Here is a 19,218-nt window from a genome sequence, read left to right on the forward strand (position 1 = left end):
TGCATGTGTGTGCATGCATGCACATGTGTGCATCAAACTGGGCACCAGCAACCCCCACTTACATTCCATCAGTGCATTGGCTCAGGAATGGAAATATCTTTTCCTGTAGATTCAACAAAAGTCCTAGGGCAGACTCTCATTGGCCCTTCCCCAAATCAATCACTGAGCCAAGGGCTTAGGGTGTTCTGATTGGTCAGGCTGAGTCACATGGCCACTCCTTCTTGGCCTTGACCTTCTTTCCACCTGCCTCTCCCCTCCTGCTTCAGCGCTTCCAAGCCATGGAGGAGACACACCTGAGGCACATGAAGGCACTGCTGGGCTCCTATGCTCACTCTGTGGAGGACACGCACGTGCAGATTGGGCAGGTGAGTCGGGCAGGTGTGAGGAATGAGGCTGGGGTCACTGCTGGGCAAAGGGGCCTTGACCAGTTACACACCCCGCCCACCTGGCACAGGTGCATGAGGAATTTAAGCAGAACATCGAGAACGTCAGCGTGGAGATGCTACTCAGGAAGTTTGCAGAGAGTAAGGGCACAGGCCGGGAGAAGCCAGGTGAGTCAGGGCAGCCATTGGGGGTTGAACTCTGGGGCCACAGCTGCAGTTAATGAGCAGGACTCCAGAGGCAGGAAACTGAACCTCCCTGGGCCTTGGTTTTTTTTTTTTTTTTTTTTTTTTTGAGATGGAGTCCCCCTATGTCTCCCAGGCTGGAGTGCAGTGGTGCAATCTCGGCTCACTGCAACTGCTGCCTCGGGGTTCAAGTGATTCTCCTGCCTCAGCCTCCCCGAGTAGCTGGGACTACAGGCGTGTGCCACCATGCCCAGCTAATTTTTTTTTTTTTTATATTTTTAATAGAGACAAGGTTTCACCATGTTGGCCAGGCTGGTCTCGAACTCTTGACCTCAGGTGATCCGCCTGCCTCAGCCTCCTAAAGTGCTGGGATTACAGGCATGAGCCACTGCGCATGACCAGGCCTTGGTTTCTTCATGGGAAGAGTGGGCTGCTGACAAGTCCAGCTCTCCAGCCTGATCTTACGTGTAAATCTCTTTGAACCAGATCCCAGAGGAGCCTTGAATGCCAGGCTCAGCTGTTCAGACTTCATCCCCAGGGCCTAGGGGAGCCATTGAGGGTTGTTGAGCAAAAGAACAATTTGCGAATGCTCAGATGCAGGACTGGGGAGGAGTTAAGAGCAAAAGTTTTAAAGTGAGACCTGGGCTTGAGTCTTTACTTCATCACTTGCTGTGTGACCTAGGACCTGTGCTTTGACTTCTCTGAGCCTCAGTTTCCTCATCTGTAAAGTGAGGATGTTAATAATGTTGTAACATTCAGTGATTTCATGCAGGTAAAGGGCAAAGGGTGTGTCAGGCACACAGTAGGCACTCACTAAATGCTGGTATACACTTATGTCAAGTCTTGTTAACCAGCAAAATCTGTTCTTTCTCCCTCCTGTCTCTCTGGCTCGGCCCTGGCTCAGGTCACCCCTTCCTGCATGGGGCCCCACTCTTGCCCTTCACAGGCCCCAGATCTGTTGTGTCCTCCTGCTCACACACCTTCCATGGCTCCCCATTGTTCTTTCATCCTGTCACTCAAAGCCCAGCCCACTGCACAGATGCATGGTCCATCCCCCGACCCAACCCAAGTTCCAGCCACAAATGCTGGAAGTATCTAGAAGTAGCTCATGTCACCCCCTACGGTGCCACTGCCCTGCTGGAACCAGACCAGCCCCTTGGTCCATCCCACTCCTGGTGATGTGGGGCTGGTTCTTGTCCGGGAACCTGATGGACCTTGAGTTCAGATCCAGGTGCCATTTTGTGGCCAAAAGTGTACTACCCTTTCCAGCCCAGTCTCCCCACCCTCAATTTAGTTTCTTTCTCTCTCTTTTTTTTCTAATTTTCTTTTATTTTTTTGAGGCAGAGTCTTACTGTGTTGCCCAGGCTGGAGTGCAGCGGTGCAGTCTCGGCTCACTGCAACCTCCGCCTCCTGGGTTCAAGTGATTCTCCTGCCTCAGCCTCCTGAGTAGCTGGGATTACAGGCGCCTGCCACCATGTCCGGCTAACTTTTTTGTAATTTTAGCAGAGACAGGGTTTCACCATGGTGGCCAGGCTGGTCTCCAACTCCTGACCTCAGGTGATCTGCCCGCCTTGGCCTCCCAAAGTGCTGGGATTACAGGCATGGGCTACCATGCCCAGCCCCTCAATTGAGTTTCTGTCTCCCATCTCAGGACCTCTGGACTTCGAGGCATACAGTGCGGCTGCCCTGCAGGAAGGCAAGTACGTCTGGGCCTGGATGCCCAGGCTGGACTGTGGGGGTGAGGGAGACTGATCTGAATGTGAAAGGAGGCTCACAGTGCTCAGCTGCCCCCCAATCTATCTTCAGCGATGAAACGTTTGCGGGGATCCAAGGCCTTTCGCCTTCCGGGACTAAGCCGGCGGGAGCGGGAGCCAGAGCCACCTGCAGCTGTGTGAGGAAGCACCCCTGCCCAGTCTGGCCCAGGCTAGCCCGAGATCCCTTCCCCTGCCCAGGCTATCCCAGAAGTCCCCTCCTAGGATAGCCCAGGAGTATCCATATTCCAGGCTGGACCAGGATTCCCTCTACCCGAGCTAGACCAGGAGTACCTCTGCCCCAGGCTAGCTCAATATTACAGCTGCCCAAGCTAGTCCAGAATTCTTCCTTTTGCCAGGTTAGGCCAGGAACTGCCTGTCCCAGAGTAACCTAGCATTTTCCCTGCCCAAGCTGGCCCAGGATTGTTCTGTTTGCCAGGCTAGCCCCGACTTTCCCTGCCTTTACAAGGCAGCCCTTCAAATGAGTTCCAGGATTCCTTCCCTCCCAGGCTGTTTGAGAACACTCTCTACTCAGCTAACTTCAGATTCAACCCCCTCCCCAAGCAAGCCCCATGGTCCCACCACCTCTAGGGCTAGGTCAGGGCAATATCAGAGCCTGGGAGCTGCCCCAGCTTCCATGTCCAGTGTTGGGGGCTGACAGGGGGCACCAGATGGGCTGCGGAAGCTGACACCAACATCTCTTCCTCCATCCCCAGAGATTTCCTGGAGCCCGATTCAGGGGTGAGTGATGTGGGAGGGGTCAGGCTGGGCTACAAGCGGAAGGAGTTTGATCCCACTCTTGGCTCCTAGAGTCCGGATCCCTACTGGAAACTAAAGAGCCGAGATTGAGGGGCAGGCTGGAGCCTGGGGGCTGGGTTCATATCCCACCTCAGCTGCAAAGTCCCGTGGACTACGTGGGTGTGAATAATGTCCCTGCCGAAGCTCAGTTTGTCCCAGGAACCTGCCCACACACCCGGGGAAGACAGTTGTTGCCATCAGGGTTGGTTTTGAGGTCTGAGTCAAGGCCTGGGGGCGGGGCGGGGGGCGGTTGGCAGGGTGAGATGGAAGGTTCCATAGTGGGGAGCCTGACTCACTGCTGCCCCCCGACTCCCCTAGACATGTCCAGAGGTGGATGAAGAAGGTTTCACTGTCCGGCCTGATGTGACCCAGAACAATATCCTTCTGGCACCCCCTGGGGGCAGTTGTTGGCACAGCAAGGACAAAATAGTCCACAATAACCAGTCCACCTTCAGCAATTCTCTCTGTGTACATCCTGGAGAGAGTCTCCCTTGTGGATGAAGCCAACCTAAATGAAAACACCCACTCTATGAGGTCAGCACTGGGCAAGAGGGAGAGAGAAAAGGAGAGCCAGCAAGGTTTCCTGGAGGAGGGGGCACCAGTGTTGGGGTTTTGTAGCTGAATAGGAGTTTGCCAGTTAGGTCTGGGCATGCTTGTGCAAAGGCTTGGCTGGGGGATGGGAGTGCTGGTGGGACATGGTGTCAGGACTGAAGGTGGCACATGGTGAGCGATGGGATTGGGCAGGACCTCAAAGGGTTTGAGCAGGGAGGGACAAGGCTGGATTGGAGAGCTGACTGGGGGAAAGCTTGTGTTGGGATTGGCTTGGACCTTGACTGCAGCCCACGCACGGCCGAGCCCTCCCGTTTCTCGTCCAGCGACTCTGACTTCGACGATGAAGAGCCCCGCAAGTTCTACGTGCACATCAAGCCCGCCCCGGCCCGGGCTCCAGCCTGCAGCCCCGAGGCAGCTGCGGCACAGCTCAGGGCCACTGCGGGCAGCCTCATCCTTCCTCCTGGCCCAGGGGTGAGGCGTGGGAGGGGTGCCCTGGGTGTTGCTGGAGAGGCTGGCTGGATGCACTCGTGTGTGATGTTGCCCACTTTGTCCACAGGGCACCATGAAACGCCATTCTTCACGTGAGTAGCCTTTGGTCTTCAGAGTAGGGAGGATCCTAAGGAAGGGAGGCTATGGGTTTGGGCTTGAATCATAGCTCTGTTTTGTAACTTTGGGCAGGCTGCTTAACCACACTGACCTTCAGTCTCCTTTTCTGTAAAATGAGGTCATTATGAAATTAAGTGAGAGCTGAAAGGGGTAGCTGGGGCCAGGAGGAGCCAGTATCTGGAGACAGGCTCGCTCAGGCTTGAATCCATGTCTGCCTGATTTGCTGATCACCTTGGACAACTGGGTGGACACCCCCGAGCCTCGGTCCCTTGGTCTGTGGAGTGGGGAGCATTGCAGACAGGGTGACAAAAAGGCTCAAGGAGGTGCATCTCTTGTAGGGGACGCTGCTGGGAAACCCCAGAGACCTCGGTCTGCCCCCAGAACCAGCAGGTGGGTTCCACATGAGTGGGCAGGTGGGGGCTGTCCCCACCTCCTCCCTCCGCCTCCCCATGTCCCTGCCTGGTATTCTCTTGTCCTGGCTGGGAGTTGACGTCATGCTGGGGTTTTTTTGTTTTTGTTTTTGTTTTTGTTTTCAGACAGAGTCTCACTCTGTCACCCAGGCTGGAGTGCAGTGGCGCGATCTCGGCTCACTGCAACCTCCACCTCCTGAGTTCAAGCGATTTTCATGCCTCAGCCTCCCAAGTAGCTGGGATTACAGGCACCCACCACCACACCCAGCTAACTTTTGTATTTTTAGTAGAGATGGGGTTTCACCATGTTGGCCCGGCTGGTCTTGAACTCCTGACCTCAAGTGATCTGCCCACCTCGGCTTCCCAAAGTGCTGGGATTACAGGCATGAGCCATTGTGCCTGGCCCATGCTGGCTTTTGAGGGACCATTTAGTCATTCATTTGATGAACATTTATTGAGTGCCCGCTGTGTACCTGTGCTGTTCTAGGGCCTGGGTTCTGAGACAGGTCTCCCTTCTCAGAGTCACATTCTAATGACTTAGATTTTAAGAATAGCAAATAGGGCCAGGCATGGCGGCTCACGCCTGTAATTCCAGCACTTTGGGAGGCCACGGCAGGCGGATCGCCTGAGGTCGAGAGTTCGAGACCAGCCTGACCAACATAGAGAAACCCCATCTCTACTAAAAATACAGCATTAGCCAGGCGTGGTGGCGCATGCCTGTAATCCCAGCTATTCGAGAGGCTGAGGCAGGAGAATCGCTTGAACGTGGGAGGCGGAGCTTGCAGTAAGCCACTGTTGCGCCATTGCACTCCAGCCTGGGCAGCAAGAGGAAACTACGTCTCAAAACAAAACAAAAAGAGCAAATAAGTTAGAGCATATTTGATACTTCTAAGTGCTATGAAGAAACTAAAGCCAACGATGGGAAGACAGGAGGAGGTGACTTCCCTTGAGGTGGGGATGGGAACCTCCCTGAGGGGGTGACTTGGAGCTAAGCCCCAAAGAGGAGCCAGGAAGTGGCTATGAAGAGAGCTGGGGAAATGGAACTCCAGACTGGGAACAGGCTGAGCACAGTGGCTCACACCTGTAATCCTAGCACTTTGGGAGGCCAAAGCAGCCAGATCACTTGAGGTCAGGAGTTTGGGATCAGCCTGGCCAGCATGGTAAAACCCCATCTCTGCTAAAAATACAAAAATTAGCCGGGCATGGTGGCAGGTGCCTGTAATCCCAGCTACTCTGGAGGCTGAGGCAGGAGAATCGCTTGAACCCAGGAAGCGGAGGTTGCAGCAAGCTGAGATGGTGCCACTGCACTGCAGCCTGGCCGACAGAGCAAGACTCCGTCTAAAAAAAAAACTGGGAACAGCATGTGCAAAGGCCCCAGGGTGGGATGAGGCTTGGGAAAAATAGAAGCAGCCCTCTTGGCTTCACCCTCTCTAGCTGTGCAGAGAGATTGCAGTCAGAGGAGCAGATGTCCAAGAACCTCTTTGGGCCGCCCCTGGAGTCAGCCTTTGACCACGAAGATTTTACAGGTGATGGGGATAAGGGATTGGAGGGCATGGGTGTGGCCGGAGGGAGGATGGGTGGGGCCATTGCAAAGTTAGGCCAATCAGGTCCCCTGGAGGCCAGGCTGGAGGGAGGACTAGTCCGTGTAGGGGTGGGCGGGGCCAGAGTGTGGGTGGGAGGGGCCATAGATAGGGTGGGGCCTTGGCCAGTAGGCGGTGACTGGGTGGATGGGCCCGACATTTGTGGAGAGGGAAGTCACCAGAAGGTGTAGCCTTGGGGGCGTGCACAAGGAGTTTGAATGGGGGACCCCCTGACCTTCCCTCGACGTGGCCGTGGCCTGCAGGAGGATGGGCAGGGACTCTGAGTGGGCGAGGGTCGGAGCTGACCGCCCGCTTCCCTCCCCAAGGCTCTAGCAGCCTGGGCTTCACCTCCAGCCCCTCCCCTTTCTCCTCCTCGTCGCCCGAAAACGTGGAGGATTCCGGCCTGGACTCTCCGTCCCACGCGGCACCTGGCCCCTCCCCAGATTCCTGGGTCCCCCGCCCAGGCACCCCGCAGAGCCCGCCCAGCTGTAGGGCGCCACCCCCAGAGGCCAGGGGTATCCGGGCACCGCCTCTGCCAGACTCGCCGCAGCCCCTCGCCCCGTCTCCAGGCCCCTGGGGGCTGGAGGCCTTGGCCGGAGGAGGTGAGTCCAGCGGGCCTAGGCCTGAGAGTTGCTGGAACCCTGGGCGGGGGATTGAGCGCCTGCTGTGGGCAGGGCCTGATTAGGCTGCTGGAGACACAGCCAGGACCAGGCAGGCAGAACCTCCCGCCGTTTCAGGGACAACAATGAGATGGACATTTAGCAAGGCAGGCGGTAGCGGGTGCCAGGTGGGGGCCCTCCCTGAGGAAGGGACATCTGAGCTGAGATTTGAGGGAGGTGAGGAGAGAACCACGTGGACATGAGGGGAAAGACGTGCTGGGCAGAGGGCACGTCCCTGTAAAGGCCCTGGGGCAGGAGCGCGCTAGGCCTGTCTGAAGAACAGCAAGGAGGTCTGCCTGCTGGAACGGGGTGATGAGGGAAGGAGGAAGAAGAGAAGGCAGGGACCAGGAAGGGCCTGATGGGCCCAGGGAGGGCTTGTGAATGTTACCCTGAGTAACGCTGAGGGCCATGAGCAGGGGAGGGGCGGGACCTGACTCAGGGGTCACAGGCTCCCTCTGGCAGCTTCGGAAGTGAGGGCAGAAATCAGAGACTGGGGAGGCAACCAGGGAGGCAAGTAGGCGATGGGGGTAAGGGTGGCATTGGGAGAAGCAGGTGGACAGGTCGCTGCAGGGGAGAGGGCGGAGGAGTAAGGATGGGGAAGGGGCGGAGTCAAGGGAGGGAGGAGGATGGGGAATGAGCAGAGTCAAGGGAAGGAGGAGGATGGGGAAGGAGTGAGTCAAGGGAGGGAGGAGGATGGGGAAGGGGTGGCGTCAAGGAAGGGAGGAGGATGGGGAAGGGGCGGAGTCAAGGGAGGGAGGAGGATGGGGAAGGGGCGGAGTCAAGGAAGGGAGGAGGATGGGGAAGGGGCGGAGTCAAGGGAGGGAGGAGGATGGGGGAAGGGGCGGAGTCAAGGAAGGGAGGGGGATGGGGAAGGGGTGGAGTCAAGGGAGGGAGGAGGGTGGGGAAGGGGTGGAGTCAGGGAGGGGTGGAGGACGTTGAGGCTGGGCCTTTAGGGGTCAGGTGCACCCTGGACCCTGAGTGTGGGGAAGGTCAGGTCAGAGCACCCCCTCCCTGAAGACGACATCAAAACAGGAGGAGCAGTCGCCCAGGGAGAGCAGAGGAGAGGACAGAGCTGGGGAGCCCAGAGGGGTTGGAGACAAGAGGACAGCAGGAGATGGGGGGAGAGTGGCGGGATGGGCTCCTGGGGGCTGCCTGAGGAGAATGGGAAGCCCCCGAGTCAGAGGGACTGTGGGCTGTGACCACCCGAGGTCCCCAGTAGTGTCAACAAGGGCGCCTGGCACCCTCCATAGGAAAGAGCCAGGCTGGAGCCCGTTCAAGGGAGAGCTGAGTGGGTGGAGACCACAGAGTAGGGGCAGAAGAAGCTCTTTTTTTTTTTTTTTTTTTTTGAGAGGGAGTTTTGCTCTTGTTGCCCAGGCTAGAGTGCAGTGGTGTGATCTTCGCTCACTGCAACCTCTGCCTCCCAGGTTCAAACAATTCTCTGCCTCAGCCTCCCAAGCAGCTGGGACTACAGGTGCGTACTGCCACACCTGGCTAATTTTTGTATTTTTAGCAGAGATGGGGTTTCGCCATGTTGGCCAGGCTGGTCTCGAACTCCTGACCTCAGTTGATCTGCCTGCCTCGGCCTCCCAAAGCGTTGAGATTACAGGTGTGAGCCACCGCACCCGGCCTGAGCAGAGGCTCTTACCCAACCCTGCAAATTCTGCCCCCCAGGGGACATTGTCAGTGTCTGGAGACATTTTTGGTTGTCACTACCAGGCAGGAGTGGTGCTCCTGGCATTCAGTGGGTGGAGGCCTGGGTTGCTGCTCAGCACCCTACAGTGCACAGGGCAGCCCCCACCCCCGAGAATGGTCCAGCCCCCAAATACCCGCAGTGCTGAGGCTGAGAAAGTCAGGTAGAGGGGGGAGCACAGCCTGGGGTACAGGTGAGAGGGGAGGTAGGTGGGAGGGGAGGTAGGCAAGCAAGGGAGCACGTTCATAGATGGAACAGAACCAGGACCCTGAGGAAGCAGGAGAGGGAGGGGAGCTTGGGTGTTAAAGGCATGAGACTCAGACACAGACCACAGTCGGTGGGTGGCTGCAGTCAGGTTCTCGGAAAGGGTAGAGGTCACAGAATGGCTGAATGTTGGCTAAAAATCCTCTGCTGAATCCCCCTTACAGCATGCCTGCGTCTTAAGCCTTCAGTGCTTGCTTGCATACCCCCAGTGATGGGGAGCTCACCCCTTATTGCACCACCATTCTGGGAGGGTCGGGGGTGTGGACAGTATCCGCAGTCCTGTCTAGCACCTTTTCTGCAACCCCAGGCAGAAAAGCCCACCTCCTAAGATTTTGGCCGAGTTTGTGCCCCTGGGGAGGCCCCAGAGGTTCCGGGCAGCATCTCAGCAGTGCCTCTTTGTACTCGCTCCCAGACCTGATGCCTGCACCTGCTGACCCCACAGCCAGGGAGGGCCTGGCAGCCCCACCCAGGAGACTTCGCTCTAGGAAGGTGTCCTGCCCTCTCACACGTAGCAACGGGGACCTGGTAGGTGAGGGGGCATGGCAGGAGCTGGGCTGGGGGTCGCCTCTGGCGTCAGCTTTTGGGCACTGGTCCTGGGGCACTCACAGCCTAGATTGTCACTTTCCCTTTCAGTCTCGTTCCCTGAGCCCCTCCCCACTGGGCTCTTCAGCCCCCAGCACTGCCTTGGAACGGCCTAGCTTCTTATCCCAGACAGGACACGGTACGTGAGGGCGGTCCTGGGCCTGACTTTGGGCCTCAGTGTCACCTTCTCTGGTCTGGGTGGGTGACTTCTCTGTTGGCAGAGGTGTGGTTGGGCTGGGGGAGTCTCGAGCCTGGCGCCTATATTCATGCTGTCTATCTGTTGTTCCCCATCCCCTCCCCACCATCCCCAGGAGTCTCCCGGGGTCCGAGCCCTGTGGTCCTGGGCTCCCAGGATGCCCTGCCCATAGCCACAGCCTTCACGGAGTATGTCCACGCCTACTTCCGCGGCCACAGCCCCAGGTACCTGGTGATGGGCAGACAGGGCCCGTGGGGAGTCTGTGTTGGGGAGGTCCAGAAGGGACAGCTTTCAGATGTGCTTCATGGTGTCTTATGGTGAAGGGGCCTTGAACACTGAGCCAAGTGACCAGGCCCCTGTCCTGAGGGCAGTGGAGCCATAGGAGGGCCTTTTTTTTTTTTTTTTTTTGAGATGGGGTTTCACTCTTGTTGCCCAGGCTGGAGTGCAGTGGTGCAATCTCAGCTCACTGCAACCTCCACCTCCCGAGTTCAAGCAATTCTCCTGCCTCAGCCTCCCGAGTAGCTGAAACTACAGGTGCGCGCCACTGCACCCAACTAAATTATTGTACATTTTGTTTGTTTGTTTGTTTGTTTTGAGACAGGGTCTCACTCCGTTGCCCAGGCTGGAGTGTAGTGGCATGATCTCAGCTCACTGCCACTTCTGCCTCCTGGGTTCAAGAGATTCTCCTGCCTCACCCTCCCGAGTAATTCTGGGATTACAGGCACATGCCACCACACTTTGCTGATTTTGTGTTTTTTGTAGAGACAGGGTTTCACCATGTTGGCCAGGCTGGTCTCGAACTCCTGGCCTCAAGTGATCCACCTGCCTCAGCCTCCCAAGGTGCTGGGATTATAGACATGAGCCACCGTGTCCAGCCATAGGAGAGCATTTAAGCAGGGCTAGGCATTGCTGTAGACTCCAAGGCTGCCGTGGGCATTGAGATGGAGTAATACTAGAAGTTAGGCCCAGTAAGGGGGTAAGGGAGTGGGTTAGGGACAAGCAGAGGGCAGGGATATATATTGGGGTGGCCGTCAGCAGAAAAGATCTGAAAGTCAAACCATGAAGAAGAGGAGAGTGTCAGATCAAAAATCCAAGCAAAGGATAGCTAAAAAACTGAACATTTTAATTCGAGCTTCCTGGTGGCCTAGAAGAAAAGAGAACTAGGGAAGGAGATGTTCCTGCCTCCTTCAGCCCAGGGTGGATTCTTCCTGTCCAGGCAGGAACGAAAGAGGAGGTTGGGGGAAAGGATATGAGGGATCATCAGGGCCATCCTAGATCCAAGGAGTCTGGGGAGCCACAGGCACCAGTGAAACCAGGAAAAGGGGGAGGATAAGGCACCAGGCAGAGCCCTAAGCCAACACCCAGTCCCCTCATCCTTCCCCAGCTGCCTGGCTCGAGTAACTGGGGAGCTGACCATGACCTTCCCTGCTGGCATCGTGCGTGTGTTCAGCGGGACCCCACCCCCACCTGTCCTCAGCTTCCGGCTTGTACACACAACCCCTATTGAGCACTTCCAGCCCAACGCCGATCTGCTCTTCAGGTACTATGGATGGGCAGTGGGAGAGGGCCTCGGAGGCTGCTGGGGGTCAGGGGCTTCTGGACTCTGAATTCCCTGCTTCCTGGGAATTTTTTTTTTTTTCTTTTTTTTGTAGAGACGGAGTCTTGCTCTGTCACCCGGGCTGAAGTGCAATGACGTGATCTCGGCTCACTGCAACTCCGCCTCCCGGGTTCAAGCAATTCTCCTGCCTCAGCCTCCCAAGTAGCTGGGATTACAGGCATGTGCCACTACACCCAGCTAATTTCTTTCGTATTTTAGTAGAGACAGGGTTTCACCATGTTGCCCAGGCTGGTCTCGAACTCCTGAGCTGAGGCAATCTGCCCGCCTTGGCCTCCCAAAGTGCTAGGATTACAGGCGTGAGCCACCACACCTGGCTTGGTTGTTTTTTTTTTTTTAATTATTATTATTATTTTTTTTGAGATGGAGTTTTGCTCTTGTTGCCCAGGCTGGAGTGCAGTGGCGTGATCTTGGCTCACTGCAAGCTCTGCCTTCCGGATTCAAGTGATTCTCTTTCCTTAGCCTCCTGAGTAGCTGGGATTACAGGCATGTGCCACCATGCCTGGCTGATTTTTGTATTTTTAGTAGAGATGGGGTTTCACCATGTTGGTCAGGCTGGTCTTAAACTCCTGACCTCAGGTGATCCACCCGTCTCAGCCTCCCAAAGTGCTGGGATTACAAGCATGAGCCACCACACCCAGCTACCTCCTGGGATTTGCTGTGTGGCGTGGGGCAAGTAACTTGCCGTCTCTGATCCTTGTTTTCCATCCCTCCTTTACTGCCCCCACCACAACCACCCAGGTAGGGCTTTGCTAGGCCCAGGGTGGGCCAGGAAATTGCATCTTTAGGAAGGGGTAGATTGAATGCTGGGAGCCCTGGGAGGGCATGTCCCGAGGATTGGGGTGATCAGTCCGGGTCTCTGCAGTGACCCCTCCCAGAGTGACCCTGAGACCAAAGACTTCTGGCTCAACATGGCAACGCTGACCGAGGCCCTGCAGCGCCAGGCAGAGCAGAACCCCACCGCCTCCTACTACAACGTGGTGCTGCTGCGATACCAGGTGCGCCACCCGCATGGGGCCGGGAGGAGGTGGTGGAGTTGGGGACACAGTGAGCCAGCAGCAGACATGGAGGCGCCTGCATGTTGGCCAGGCTGGTCTCAAATTCCTGACCTCAAGAGATCCAATCTGTGAGAGCCAAAGAGCTGGAGGGAGTAGGCAGTGTGGGTCGGGAATGAACGGTGGAGGAGTAGGCAGTGTGGGAGAGCATGCATCCCCTGTTGCAGATAGCATCTTTATATGAACTAGAAGCAGCCCAGCCCGGGAACCTTACACTTGAACTTCCCTGGGAGACTTTGTTAGAATGAGGCACTCTCCTGCCCCCTGCTGGAAACCTGGTGTAATATAGCCTCTCATTCATCAAATCTCCCTGTGATTGGGCCCCCTTGGGGTGGTGCGTGCATGGCAGGGTCAAGGTGGTTGAATAGCGCATGGTGCGGCAAGATGGGATGGCCCAAGCTGTGTCCTTTCACCCATTCTCATTCTTCCTAGTTCTCCCGCCCGGGTCCCCAGTCTGTGCCTCTGCAGCTCAGTGCCCACTGGCAGTGTGGGGCCACCCTCACCCAGGTCTCAGTGGAGTACGGCTACCGGCCTGGTGCCACGGCTGTGCCCACACCACTCACGAACGTCCAGATCCTACTGCCTGTGGGGGAGCCTGTGACCAACGTCCGCCTGCAGCCGGCTGCCACCTGGTGAGGGCGTGCGGGAGGCCAAGGAAAACTCAGCAGTTTCCCCCATAACCCCAGACCTTCTCCTTGATGCAACGATTAAAGGGTGCACCCTCGGCCTGACCATTAACTGTGAGCCCACCCTGCTTAGCACTAAGGGTGATATTATGAGTGCCAGGTGCGGTGGCTCATGCCTGTAATTGCAGCGCTTTGGGAGGCTGAGGTGGGAGGATCACTTAAGGCCAGGAGTTTGAGACCAGCCTGGGCAATATAGTGAGACATCATCTCTACAAAAAATATTTTATTTATTTATTTAATTTATTTTGAGATGAAGTCTCGCTCTGTCATGCAGGGTGGAGTGCAGTGGCACGATCTCAGCTCACTGCAACCTCCGCCTCCTGGGTTCAAGTGATTTTCTCTGCCTCAGCCTCCCGAGTAGCTGGGATTACGGGTGCCTGCTACCACACCCAGCTGATTTTTGTACTTTTTTAGTAGACGTGAGGTTTCACCATGTTGGTCAGGCTTGTCTCGAACTCCTCACCTCAGGTGATCCACCCGCTTCGGCCTCCCAAAGTACTGCAATTATAGGCATGAGCCACTGCGCCCAGCCTTACAAAAAAATATTTTAAAAAGTAGTCAGTCGTGGTAGTGTGCTCTTGTAGTCCCAGCTACTCGGGAGGCTGAGACAGAAGGATTGCTTGAGCCCAGGAGTTGAGGCTTCAGGGAGTTACCCTGGGTGACAACTGTCTCTTAAAAAACAAAAATTAAATTAAAAAAAGAAAAAGGTAGTCTGCTGTGAAGAAGCCAGACTTATAGGACAGAATGCGTCATCTAAAAGTGCTACAAGGAAGCCGGGCATGGTGGCTTATGCCTGTAATCCCAACACTTTGGAAGACCAGGGCAGGTGGATCACCTGAGGTCAGGAGTTCAAGACCAGCCTGGCCAATATGGTGAAACCCTGTCTCTACTAAATTACAAAAATTAGCCAGGCATGGTGGTGGGCGCCTGTAACCCCAGCTACTCAGGAGGCTGAGGGAGGAGAATCGCTTGAACCCAGGAGGCATAGGCTGCAGTGAGCAGAGATCACACCAATGCACACCAGCCTGGGTGACAGAGGGAGACACCATCTCAAAAAAACAAAACACACACACATAAAAATGCTACAAGGCTGTGTGGCTCCACAGCTGTTCCATATCTCACCCTCATTTCACAGATGGGGAAATGAGGTGAAGTAGGGGAGAAGGTTTGCTGGGGTCACACAGCCAGGAGGCAGCTGAAGTGGGACCGTGGGCTCTCAGCATCCTCTCTGGGGAAGCCCTGATTAAGATTCTTTCTCTGCCAGGAACCTGGAGGAGAAGCGGCTCACTTGGAGGCTTCCAGATGTGTCCGAGGCAGGGGGTGAGCTGTGGTTGTGCATGAGGGCTGGGTGGGAGGGACTGGGGTCAGGTGGGAGGCACTTATTTATGTTGGGGAAGAATTGGGGACATACTGAGGGCCGGCAAGTATGGGCATTGAGGAAATCTTTAAAAAGCTGGAGTGGCCTGGGCTGGGTGGCATAGGTCTGTAATCCCAGTGCTTTGGGATGCCCAGGCTGCAGGATCACTTGAGTCCAGCAGTTGGAGGCTGCAGTGACCCATGATCGTACCACTGCACTCTAGCCTGGGCAATAGAGCCAGACCCTGTCTCTAAAAAACAAACAAACAAAAAAGGCCAGGTGCAGTGGCTCATGCCTGTAATCCCAGCACTTTGGGAGGCTGAGGCGGGTGGATCACTTGACGTCAGGAGTTCAAGACCAGCCTGGCCAGCATGGTGAAACCCTGTCTCTGCTAAAAATATAAAAATTAGCTGGGTGTGATGGCATGCACCTGTGATCCCAGCTACTTGGGAGGCTGAGGCAGGAGAATCGCTTGAACCCAGTAGGTGAAGGTTGTAGTGAGCCGAGATCGTGTCACTGCACTGCAGCCAGGGTGACAGAGTGAGACTCTGTCTCAAAAAAAAAAAAAAAAAAAAAAAAAAAAGCTGGAGGAGGGCCGAGCACAGTGGCATAGGTCTGGAATCCCAGTGCTTTGGGAGGCCCAGGTGGGAGGATCACTTGAGCCCAGGAGTTGGAGGCTCCACTACACTCCAGCCTGGGCAACAGAGCCAGACCCTGTCTCTAAAAAAAAAAAAAAAAAAAACTGGAGGAGAGGGTGTCCCAGGGACAAATGGCCAGGCACAGCAGGTGCAAAGGCCCTGAGGCAGGACTCCCTTGCCAGCCAAAGCCCAATGATGCCAGGAGAGATGGATGCAGGGGATTGAAGGGAGGTCTGATGGGGTACATGAAGGCCACAGAACAAAGGGCTTCAGGTGTGGGCCAAAGAGGATGGTTCACAGCTGGGATGGGGGCTGGTGCCAGGGTGCAGCTGACTGCAGGTCTCCCCAGGCTCTGGCCGCCTCTCTGCCAGCTGGGAGCCGCTCTCAGGGCCCAGCACACCCAGCCCCGTGGCCGCACAGTTCACCAGCGAGGGGGCCACTCTGTCGGGCGTGGACTTGGAACTGGTGGGCAGCGGTTACCGCATGTCGCTGGTGAAGAGGAGGTTTGCCACAGGTACTCCCCAGCCCTGCTGCTGGGTGACCTCAGGAGCCGGGACCTTACGGGGGCAAGCCCCGGGGTATGAGGAGGGATTGGGGTATGGGGATCCTTGGGAAGGATAGGTGGGTGTTGGGGCCAGGAGACCCCAGATGGGGGCACAGGTGGGCAAGGAGTCAGGGCCCTGTGTATCTGGGGCTGGCCCCTGGAGGACGTCCTTGAAAGGATCCCAGCCAGGGAGCCCGAAGTCCCCCCTGCCACTCCCTCCTCCAGCCCCACCCTGTTCTCCTGCCCCCACCAAGGGGCTCCTGGGGCCCAGTGGCAGCAGGGACTATGAGTTACGGGGGTGTTTTGAAGAGGACAAGGATGACCGAAGCATCCCAGGATCAGAGCCGGGGAACCCCTCCCGTACCCCTCCTCCCCACCCCTCCCCCTCACAGCTGTGCCCCCACAGGGATGTACCTGGTGAGCTGCTGAACCTGCAAATGCTGCCGCCCCAACTCTACACTGCGCCCTGGTGCTGGCTGACCGCTCCCTGCCCTCCTGCCGGACCCTGGGGCCTCCCACCCCAGCCTCCCTGAGGCCCAGACTCCACGGAGAGGAGCCCCATGCCCAGCCTGGCTGAGCCCAAGATTCGCTCCTCCCCCTCATGCCAACCCCACACAGGTCCTGGCCTTTTAACATTCTTTGAATAAACACTTTATTTTCTAATAAAATAAAAAACGAAACCTTTTCCTGGTCCAGGAAGTATCCTTTGCATTGCCAGAGAGGGGAGGAAGAGAAGGTGGATGGATATGAGAGACCTAATGCACCTCCCTCCCTGCACTGCGCTCAACCTGTACAGGGCCATTCTGGGAGAGAAAGAACCAGACACAGACACCCCAGCCCCATGGGCTCAGAGGTGGGCTACAGGGAGGAGGAGGACTACAGAAGCCCAGAAAGGGATGCCAGGAGTCTTCCCAAGCAGTCAGGAAGACTTTCTAAGGAGGGGGCATTATAAGTGGGGTTTTGAGGTATGAGTAGGAGTTTGCAAGATAAGAATGGGCATCCCAAGCAAAGTGATGGAAGGTTGTTAGTTCAATGAGGAAGCAATTAGTCAACCTACGAACATTGAGTATCTACTGTATACCACGTAGCAGGGAGAAAGCTGTGAGCAGGACAAAGTTCTTGGAAGCCAGGAAGTGGAGATAGGAAGCCTGAGTGAGGAGCCTGCTTGGCCGCCACTGGCTGTGTGACTTTGAGCACAGGACTTGAGCCTCAGTTAGCTCATCTGCAACTCACCTCACTGGATATCTGTGGGAGGTCACACACTTAGAAGAGTGCCGACTATAGGGCAAAACCCCCAGGAGTACCAGGCAGCTTTGGGAGCCCCAGGAGGAGGGTGGACTTTGGTGCAGGTGTGCAAGAGTGGCCCGCTGGGGAGGGCAGGACAGAAGCAGTAACAGCGGACTGCAGTAGGGAGCAGGTCTGAGCCCAGTGGACAGTCTTGGGTCCTGATGGACATTCAGGGAACCAGGGCCCGTGTTCCTGACCTTGAGGCTGTACAGATCCCAGGGAGCAAGCCCAGACTGGACAAAGCTCAAAAGGAGGGAAGTAGGAGGCAGGATTTGGCCTGAGACCTGCTATGCGCTCTCTCTGATCCTCCCACCCTGTCCTCCAAAGAGAGAGTGCCTCTGGCTGTGCCTCGGTTTCCTTGTCTGTAAGATGGGAGGAATCCTGTAGTTGGGAGAGGTTCAGGGAGCATTCTTGGCACAAAGCAAGTGCATAATTAACATTGGCTGAGAGCCGGGCACCGTGGCTCACGCCTGTAATCCCAACACTTTGGGAGGCCGAGGCAGGAGGATCACTTTAGAGCAGGAGTTCAAGACCAGCCTGGGCAACATAGCAAGACCCCCTGTTTCTACAAAAATAGGAAAATTGACCAAGCATGGTGGCACACGCCTATGGTCCCAGCTACTTGGGAGGCTGAGGCAGGAGGATCAATTGAACCCAGGAGGTTGAGGCTACAGTGAGCTAAGATCACACTGGTGCTCTCCAAGGCTCTGGGCAGCCACAGAGTGAGACACTGTCTCTTTTTTTTTTTTTTTTTTTTTTGAGACGGAGTCTCGCTCTGCCGCCCAGGCTGGAGTGCAGTGACGCGATCTTGGCTCACTGTAAGCTCCGCCTCGCGGGTTCACGCCATTCTCCTGCCTCAGCCTCTCCGAGTAGCTGGGACTACAGGCGCCCGCCACCACGCCCGGCTAATTTTTTGTATTTTTTTAGTAGAGACGGAGTTTCACCGTGGTCTCGATCTCCTGACCTTGTGATTCGCCCGCCTCGGCCTCCCAAAGTGCTGGGATTACAAGCGTGAGCCACCGCGCCCGGCCGAGAGACACTGTCTCTTAAATAGGCTGGGTAGGGTGGCTCATGCCTATAATCCCAGCACTTTGGGAGGCCGAGGCAGGTGGATCATTTGAGATCAGGAGTTCAAGACCAGCCTGGCCAACATGGTGAAACCCTGTCTCCACTAAAAATACAAAAAGTAGCCAGGTGGTAGTGGTGTGCATGTGTAATCCCTGCTACTTGGGAGGCTGATGCAGGTGAATCGCTTGAGCCTGGGAGGCAGAGGTTGTGATGAGCCCAGATTGCACCACTGCATTCCAGTCTGGGCGACAGAGTGAGACCCTGTTTCAAAACAAAACGAAACAAAAACAACAAAAAAGTCAGCTGTAGGAAGGAAGGATGATTATAGGAGTTGGGGCATCAAATGGGGGCAGAGGTGGCTGCAGCACCTGCCCTGTCTGGCTACTAACAGCCCAGGGACTTCCCAGCCCTTCATGTCTTCTCCCTTGCAGGTCTTAGCACCTAGGCTGTAAATTGAGAGACCACACCTGCCCAGTAGGGCCCTGGGTGTCAGAGAGAGCTGAGCTTTATAGAGGTGCCAAAATCAAAATCTGTTTGCCACCACCTCCTCATAATGTAGCCTAATCTGGGCGTGGGTTCTTGCCTGTCTGATAAGTGGTGGATATGTGGCACCTCCTAGTAGCTTTAGCTTGCCTTCCTCGGGACACAAATGAGGCTGGGCACCTTTTAAAATGAAGAAGGCATCTGGGCATGGTGACTCATGCCTGTAATTCCAGCACTCTGGGAGGCCAAGGCAGGCGGATCACTTGAGGTCAGGAATTTGAGACCAGCCTGGCCAACATGGTAAAACTCCATCTCTACTAAAAATACAAAAATAAGCCAGGCGTGGTGGTGGGCGCCTGTAATCCCAGCTATTCGGGAGGTTGAGGCAGGAGAATCACTGGAGCCCAGGAGGAGGAGGTTGCAGTGAGCTGAGAACACGCCACTGCACTCCAGCCTGGAAGACAGAGACTCCATCTCAAAAAAAAAAAAACAAACAGGGCTGGGCGTGTTGGCTCACGCCTGTAATCCCAGCACTTTGGGAGGCCCAGGCAGGGGATCACTTGAGGCCAGGAGTTCGAGACCAGCCTGGCCAACATGGTGAAACCCCATATCTACTAAGAAAACAGAAATTAGCTGGGCATGGTGGCAGGTGTTTGTAATCTCAGCTACTCGGCAGGCTGAGGCAGGAGAATTGCTTGAACTCGGCAGGTGGAGGTTTCAGTGAGCCAAGATGGTGCCACTGCACTCCAGCCTTGGTGACAGAGCAAGACTCCGTCTCAAACAAACAAAAACAACAACAAAAAAAAAACAAGCAAACAAAAAAGCGCAGAA

General features: G+C 55.9%; 1 protein-coding gene across 6 annotated transcripts in view; it reads left to right on the top strand.

Annotated features, from left to right (window-relative positions):
- Positions 1-16,242, top strand: part of FCHO1 (FCH and mu domain containing endocytic adaptor 1) — a 39,654-nt gene extending 23,412 nt beyond the window's left edge. Inside the window, exons 10-29 of one of the 6 annotated variants that reach the window (XM_055239286.2) lie at positions 267-365; positions 455-551; positions 2,218-2,262; positions 2,373-2,457; positions 3,034-3,058; positions 3,434-3,491; positions 3,960-4,138; positions 4,224-4,248; positions 4,612-4,663; positions 6,118-6,209; positions 6,590-6,865; positions 9,289-9,401; positions 9,510-9,597; positions 9,770-9,878; positions 11,039-11,194; positions 12,135-12,267; positions 12,757-12,956; positions 14,275-14,330; positions 15,355-15,519; positions 15,956-16,242. In XM_055239286.2, coding sequence (XP_055095261.1) covers positions 267-365; positions 455-551; positions 2,218-2,262; positions 2,373-2,457; positions 3,034-3,058; positions 3,434-3,491; positions 3,960-4,138; positions 4,224-4,248; positions 4,612-4,663; positions 6,118-6,209; positions 6,590-6,865; positions 9,289-9,401; positions 9,510-9,597; positions 9,770-9,878; positions 11,039-11,194; positions 12,135-12,267; positions 12,757-12,956; positions 14,275-14,330; positions 15,355-15,519; positions 15,956-15,978 — 2,076 coding nt within the window. In that variant the 3' untranslated portion in view covers positions 15,979-16,242. Of the gene's footprint in view, positions 1-266; positions 366-454; positions 552-2,217; positions 2,263-2,372; positions 2,458-3,033; positions 3,059-3,433; positions 3,492-3,959; positions 4,139-4,223; positions 4,249-4,611; positions 4,664-6,117; positions 6,210-6,589; positions 6,866-9,288; positions 9,402-9,509; positions 9,598-9,769; positions 9,879-11,038; positions 11,195-12,134; positions 12,268-12,756; positions 12,957-14,274; positions 14,331-15,327; positions 15,520-15,941 lie in introns of those variants that run through there. The other 5 variants (XM_055239287.2, XM_063616255.1, XM_055239288.2 and 2 more) reach the window with 5 other exon arrangements.
- Positions 16,243-19,218: the final 2,976 nt, after the last annotated feature.

Source organism: Symphalangus syndactylus, chromosome 13 (assembly GCF_028878055.3).
Source record: "Symphalangus syndactylus isolate Jambi chromosome 13, NHGRI_mSymSyn1-v2.1_pri, whole genome shotgun sequence".
Lineage (NCBI taxonomy): Eukaryota > Metazoa > Chordata > Mammalia > Primates > Hylobatidae > Symphalangus > Symphalangus syndactylus.